General features: G+C 47.7%; 1 protein-coding gene across 1 annotated transcript; it reads right to left on the bottom strand.

Annotated features, from left to right (window-relative positions):
* Positions 1–3411: 3411 nt before the first annotated feature.
* lrrc38a (leucine rich repeat containing 38a) lies at positions 3412–7255 on the bottom strand. Its single transcript, XM_068752896.1, has 2 exons — positions 6628–7255; positions 3412–3659 (listed from the first exon to the last, which is right to left on the bottom strand). Exons 1-2 carry the CDS (start codon positions 7253–7255, stop codon positions 3412–3414), a joined length of 876 nt encoding a protein of 291 aa, XP_068608997.1.
* Positions 7256–7694: the final 439 nt, after the last annotated feature.

Raw genomic sequence — 7694 nt, 5'->3', positions numbered from 1 at the left:
CGTGGGTTCTCTGGGTTCTCCCCGTGTCTGCGTGGGTTCTCTCCGAGTTCTCCCCGTGTCTGCGTGGGTTCTCTCCGGGTTCTCTCCGTGTCTGCGTGGGTTCTCTCCGTGTCTGTGTGGGTTCTCTCCGGGTTCTCCCCGTGTCTGCGTGGGTTCTCTCCGAGTTCTCCCCGTGTCTGCGTGGGTTCTCTCCGGGTTCTCCCCGTGTCTGCGTGGGTTCTCTCCGGGTTCTCCCCGTGTCTGTGTGAGTTCTCTCCGGGTTCTCTCCGTGTCTGTGTGGGTTCTCTCCGGGTTTTCCCCGTGTCTGCGTGGGTTCTCTCCGGGTTTTCCCCGTGTCTGCGTGGGTTCTCTCCGGGTTCTCCCCGTGTCTGCGTGGGTTCTCTCCATGTCTGCGTGGGTTCTTTCCGGGTTCTCCAGCTTCCTCCCACTAAATTGCCCGTAGGTGTGTGTGTGGCTGATTGTCTGTCTGATGAATTGGCGGCTTGTCCAGGGTGTAGCCCCGCCTCTCGCCCATTGACTGCTGTGATTGGCTCCAGCTTGGCCCGCGACCCGATAGCGGACGAAGCGGTCGGAGAATGAATGTTCATGTCAGACTCTTGCACTGGGTCGTGAAAAGAACAACGTAAAGCATAGAGCCATGAACGCACCGTGACAACCTGTCAGCCGCACGGAGGTGCTTCCGGAGTAATCCGGAGTAATCCGGAGTAATCCGGAGTAATCACTGGGTTTGATCCCAAGTGTTGGGCCGGAATGGAGCGGCCCATTCGTTTCGTTCAGCCTCGCTTGAATAGACGCGATCAGACGGCAGGACAGACAGGAAGTCACACAAGCGCTGTCTTGTTGGACGTTATAATCATTTATAAGACTATTAAATCAGACTATGGAATCACTCAAACACAGGCTAATGGCATCTGAGTTAGACCAAGGCAGGGTTATTATAGTTAACGAAAACTAACGAAAACTAGAATTGAAAAAACATTTTCGTTAACTAGAACTAAATAAAAACGATAATTAAAATAGTAAAACGAAAACTAACTAAAACGGTATTGTCCGTTCACAAAACTAACTAAAACTAATAAAAATTAAAGACACTAATCTCTTCGTTTTCGTTTTTATCGATTTTGGAATTGATTTATTTTGCTCGGAGTTACGTGAGCTGGCGGCTCCGTCCGGCTGTTCCCGTCACTGCTCGTTGAGAATCGGGTTGGTGACGTCACTACCGACGGAAGCCGGCAGGAAGCGCCGAGCGCTGCAGCCCCGTGTGGGATGTGTTTATTACGACGGAGAGAAACAAGAAAGCTAACTGCGAGTAGCCCCCCCCCCCCCCCCCCACACACACACACACACACACACTGGGGGGGGGGGGGCATGGCTCGCTGCATTAATGAGACATGAGAAGAAGACGAGCTGCTTGGAGACAGAGGCCAAGCCCAAAGTGAGGAGCCCCCTGATGGAGCCCCCTGATGGAGCCCCCTGATGGAGCCCCCCCTCAGCCAGGAGGACCTGGAGATGGTCTGGATGAACCGTGGATCGGATTAGAGACGGACGACGAGGACACTGAACACCTGGTGAGTGGTTCTAGTCCCAAATACATTAGTCTTGTTGACCTTTTATGCTGATATAAAATGTAACAATAATCAGTGTTGTAAACTTTAATATTAAAACCCCATAAAGTCCCAAAAGGAGAGGAAATAAATTATTTCTTTTACTCATTCTGATCCAAAACCTAAAATGCCAATCACAAATGTTAGAGCCTCCATCCGCTAAAACCTGAAATGTATAATTGTCACACTGAAATCATCGTTATTGTCATGTCATGATTTCAGATCTAATAATGGGCTTCATTATAAATATACAATATTAAATGTGTTATCCTGGGGAAACTAATTTAGGGTGCTAACAGTGTAAGAAATTAAACATCATGAAACAAGTAACGTTATTATCCCTGCTGTAAAAACAAGGGTTATTACAGACAGTCCTAATTAATACATAATTATTTAACTGTACTATTCTTTGTGTGTTTTACATTTGTTTGTTCTTTTTGCTCAGAGCTTGACCTGCCAGATGGAGAAAACAAATAATATGCATCTGACAAATAACTGAAAGTATAAAAAACTAAAACTAATAAAAACTAAATTAAACTAATAAAAACAAAACTAAAACTAATAAAAACTAACAAATCCACTCTAAAAGCTAACTAAAACTAACTGAATTAGAGAAAACAAATTCAAAACTAACTAAAACTAAACTATAATTAAAAATCCAAAACTATTATAACCCTGGACCAAGGCCCATCTTTATCCATCCAGCAGCTTTCCCGTGATACTGCTCACAAACAAACAAAGAAACAGACGCGGTCAGAGGTAATAAACGCTGGTCTCTCATCCACCTTCGTCCAGTGGAGATCCCGCCTCTTACAGCGATGCGTCAACGAGACAGTGCCCCCAGAGGCACCGTTTTCAAAGTCAAGCTGATTTCCTGAGTTCCGCTCGAGTGCCACGTCTTTGTCATTAAAAGATGTTCTCAGGACTCGCTTTAGATTTTGTACTGGCGTTCTACCTGCCAGACCTCCTGACCAACTCAAGCTAGGCTCTGGCTAAGTCCAACTGGACCCAGATATGAACTCAGCTTGGTGGCTCTTCTTTACTGTTATTTTTGTATTTCATTTAAAATGTATGTTTCATTTAGAGTCTTTTTCCCAGAGGTTCCCCCCATTATTCTAACATTCTAACACACACAAGTCATCTTTTTTTATGTCAAAGTGGACCTGAACGTTTCCTTCTCCGTTGTGTTTAGCGCCGTGACAGAAAAATTATGCCCAAAGTCAAATTTCATTGGAAAAATATTTTTTATTATGTCTTTCTCCTTGACCTCTATGGCCCAGATGTTTAATCTCCACGTTGAATGTCTCACCCTCAGGAATCAGGACATACCGGTCAGAAGGTAGCAGCGTGAACATGGGGCACGTAAAAACAAGTTCTGATCCAGCAAAGCGGATCATCGGACCAGATGACGTCCATAAACGGACATATCATCAGGCACCATTTACGTGGAGGGGTCAGGCTTGTGTTCTGGTTCTCCTGCGTCTCGGAACCAGTGAAACCCTCTGCAGGACAAAGCCGACAGTAAAGCGCCGTGGACGCCCCGACCAGCTTCCACTGACGTACTCCCCTTGCCGGGATTTGATTCCGGTACTTCGCTACTTGTGCATCACTTGATGTCCCTCTGGAACAACTTCCCCGGGCTCAGTCTTAGTACGGAGGAATGCCAGTCAGGGCTGCACACAGAATGCTACATTCACCCAGGACCTTTTCACAGTGACTCAAGCCCCCCCTCAGATTCCAACAGAAAACTCCACTTGCTTTTTTAATGTAATCCATGTCACCCCCCACCCCCCCCACCCCTGCCCCATCAGTCAGTCCCTTCCTCTTCATCTTCCTTCCGGCCTTTGCTGAGGCGCTGGAAGCAGTGGACGGTGGACGCAAGGAAAAAGCTGGCCACGATGGCCGCCACGGAGACTGAAATGCCAGAGAAGATGACGACGAGGTAGTCCGTTAGCGTGAGGGTCCCGCGGCACTCCCGGAAGCTGTCCTCAGAGAGCAAACTGAGGGGGACACGGCGCCCGCCCAGAGGGAGCGAGCACTCGATTCCCTTCATGCCTGCAAAAGAGAAGAGGAGAACGTTACCTGGGTGTCACGGTGCATGGGCTTCTGTTGCCAGCTGGCGGTTCTTACCTGCCGCGTCATGTTAGAAGCTACAACAGACGCTATTCCATTTGTAACTACTCTGTATTTGTATTCTGCAGCCGTGCACGGCAGCGCCTTGACATGTAGGAAGGCTCGTCCATTTTAGCCTGACGTTTCTGTAGAACGGCTGCACCCAAGAGTCACGAGAGATTATTATCAAGTGTGTGTGTGTGTGTGTGTGTGTGTGTGTGTGTGTGTGTGTGGTTGAGTCACTGAAATACCAGAAGGAAGCTTCCACATGAAAAGAAGAGACTCGGTGACCTCATCACTTGGTGACATTTCAGTCACGTGGTGGTACAACAAGTAAACAGGCGCCTCTCAGACAGGCAGAGCTCACGCTGGCTCCAAATACACAGACTATATATCCTATGTATTTGTGTACATATATATCGCGCGCTGAAGGGTACGTCCGGTAACTGTGGGGTTGGAGACGATCAATAATCAACATGGATTAATGCAGAATGTAATCTGCACTATATATCCAATCAATGAAGAGTAGATTATTTCATACTCGCATAATTACAGTGATGTGGACTCTGCACAGATCCGTCAAGAGAAGAGGAGCTGAGCCGAAAGGCAAAGCTCTCCATGTACCGGTCGATCTCCGTTCCTACCCTCACCTGCCGGTCGGTCTCCGTTCCTACCCTCACCTGCCGGTCGGTCTCCGTTCCTACCCTCACCTGCCGGTCGATCTCCGTTCCTACCCTCACCTGTGGTCACGAGCTTTAGGTAGTAACCAAAGAACGAGATCCCGGGTACAAGCGGCTGAAATGAGCTTCCTCCGTAGGGGGGCTGGGCTCTCCCTTAGAGACCGGGTGAGAAGCTCAGTCATCCGGGAGGAGCTCGGAGTAGAGCCGCTGCTCCTCCACGTTGAGAGGAGCCAGATGAGGGGCATCTATTCAGGATGCCTCCTGAACGCCTCCCTGGTGAGGTGTTCAGGGCACGTCCCACCGGGAGGAGACCACGGGGAAGACCCAGGACACGCTGGAGAGACTGTGTCTCTCGGCTGGCCTGGGAATGCCTCGGGATCCCCCCCGGAAGAGCTGGAGGAAGTGGCCGGGGAGAGGGAAGTCTGGGCTTTCCTGCTTGGGCTGCTGCCCCCGCGACCCGGCCCCGGATAAGTGGAAGAAGATGGATGGATGGATGGATGGATGGATGGATGGATACATGGATGGATGGATGGATGCAAAATATTTGTATTTTAATGCAATATTTTTTTTTCCTGACATGTATTTGGTATATTACTGCATGAAAACCTCTACATGTGTGGTAACACCAGCTTGTATAAATATCCGCCGTGGGCAGCAGGGGCTTTGGCCCATCCATCCAGCCTGGTGCCAAAACGCTGCCATGTGTCATTCTGTCTCTAGACACATAAACAACAAGATGCCACCGTTTCCTCACCAGCCAACCATTTCGTGGCGGCGCTAATGTGTCATGCACTTCTGGACACAAAGATGGAGACCCGCTCTGTCACTCTATGACATATGTGGGTTAGGTTAGGTTAGGTATTTATTTATTTCAGGCAATAACAAAAAGCACACAAAACAAAACAAGCCATGCCACATCGCACGAGCCAGACTTAAACAATAAGTAATAAGTAATATGTCAATTCAGCCTGAAAGGGAGTGGGAAGAAGAAAACTCATTTAGTCCCACCCCCATTTCTCATAACATATAAACATAATAAGCTCCTCTATTTCAAGCTCCAAATCATAACAACTATATGCACTGTATGATTTCGAAAAATACAACAAAATATCGGATGAAACTAGCGAAATTACAAAATAATATATATTTGTTTGTTTGTTTTTTTTTTTCATTATGGTGTTACCACAGGTAACAGATGACTGTTTAAACAGTCATCTAAAGCGAGTCCTGAGAACATGTTTAAACATTAATAATAAACAATACCAGCAATGGTAATGGAAACAATAAGTACCTTCAAGACCCTCTGTCTGAATTTTGCGAGTAAACCAGCTGTCTATATACTAGCTTAAATTGATGAATACTTTGACATTGACATTGCTTGTGGTGTGTATCCAGACTGTTCCGAGGTTTAACCCCACGTACAGACAAACACTTTTGAGCGTGGTTCGAGCTTGAGTAAGTTTAAAAACTCCAAATCCTCTCAGATCATGAGCAGCTGCTCGAACAGTAAAAAAACGTTGCAGGTTAATTGGTAATGATTTGTTAAATGTCTTGAACAGAACTACTAGAGTGTTGTATTTCACCAGATCCATAAATTTAAGCAACTTTGACTGAATAAATAAGTTATGAGTATGATCCCGAAATCCGACCTTGTGAATGATCCGCACTGCTCGTTTCTGTAATATGCATAATGGATTTATTGTGTTCTGATAAGTATTCCCCCACACGTCAATGCAGTATGTAAAGTATGGAAGTACCAGAGAGCAATACAAGGTACGGAGAGCATTCACGTCTAGGTATGGCTTTACTTTGTTTATTATTGAGAGACTTTTGGAGATCTTAGTTTTTATATGTCTGACGTGAGGTTTCCATGACAATTTGTTATCAACAATAACACCCAAAAATTTGATCTCGTTTACCCTTTCAATTGGGATACCTTCAATAGTTAGTTACATTTTATTTACATTACATTACATTTAGTTACATTTACAACTGGCCCTTTGAGGGCAACCATAATGCTGATGTGGCCCTCGGAGAACACGAGTTTGACACCCCTGCTCTATGACAACACTTGTATTTGTAATACTACTCTGAGGCTCTTCGTTGTGTCGCTTTGCTCTCATCGCTCCAGCGAACTGTTCAGTCGCAAATGTGGTTCAGAAAATTGATTGGGTTGATCAGGAGCAGGACAAAGACGGCGTGTTTGCATTCGAAGCGTCTTAATGTCTTACCCTTTGGGAGCTTGTGTTGGTTCTCCATTAACCAGGCAAACATCTGGGCAAAGGGACAGCTGCAGAGCCAGGGATTGCCCTCCAGGCGCAGCATCCGGAGGGAAGGCAGGCATTCCAGGAGGCTGGCATCTAGATGGGTGAGACCATTCCTCTCCAGCTCCAGCTCCCTCAAGGACGTCAACCCAGTGAAGGCCTCCCGGCCCACCACGCTTAGATAGGGGTTGTCCCCCAGTCTCAGTTTGATCAAACTCCTGGACTCCCCAAATGTCCCAGAATCAATTTCTGTCAGATTGTTGCTCCCCAAGTCCAAAAAGACTAATCTTGAGGATGTGCTGAGGGTCCCTGGCTCCAGCCGAGAGAGGCAGTTATTCCTAAGGTCAAGGTAGACCAGATCACTGTACAGGAGCAGGAAGTCCGGGGGGATCCGGGGAATCCAGTTGTTGGGCAGCATGAGACGGCGGACATCCAGTGGGATGGAATTCGGGACTCTGGTCAGACCCCTGCTGGTGCAGTCCACGGTGTGATGGTCTGGGCACAAGCAACTGGGTGGACAGTTTTGGCCTCGTGTAATCAAGGCGGAGGAGATTAACGTAAGGAAAGCTTTTAGCCCGTTAATGAATGGTAACATTGTCGAGACGACAGAAGCCTGAATAAGGAAGCAAGGGGTGAGGGAGTCTATGGGTGAGGAGGGAATTTAGGGGGATGGCGGGACAGACAGCTTACGACACAGGACACTCACAGGAGGGGACGGGGAAGGAAAGGTCAGATGTCGCTCGCATCCATCCACGTCTGGCGCTCTGGGAAGGGCGAACAGCCTAAAAAGCCATCGCGTCGCGGGCATTGCATTCCAAACGATCAGGAAACTGTCCGTCTGGATCAAAGAGCAGCCGGCTGGCTTCAAAGGAAGGCAGGGGAGGAGCAAAAGAGAGAGCAGGGAGGAAGGGCGGAGGGAGGATGTGCAAGAGCAGAGGATTACTGCCGAGGTACACAGATGGGGGTGGGGTTTGTGAGGACATGTGTTTGAACGAGCTGGGAAAGCCCTCCATGCTTCGTTAGTCAACGACTGA

This window comes from Brachionichthys hirsutus, chromosome 2 (genome assembly GCF_040956055.1).
Source record: "Brachionichthys hirsutus isolate HB-005 chromosome 2, CSIRO-AGI_Bhir_v1, whole genome shotgun sequence".
NCBI classification, from domain to species: domain Eukaryota; kingdom Metazoa; phylum Chordata; class Actinopteri; order Lophiiformes; family Brachionichthyidae; genus Brachionichthys; species Brachionichthys hirsutus.
The sequence above is the reverse complement of the archived record's forward strand: the minus strand, read 5'-3'. Positions and strand labels throughout refer to the sequence as shown.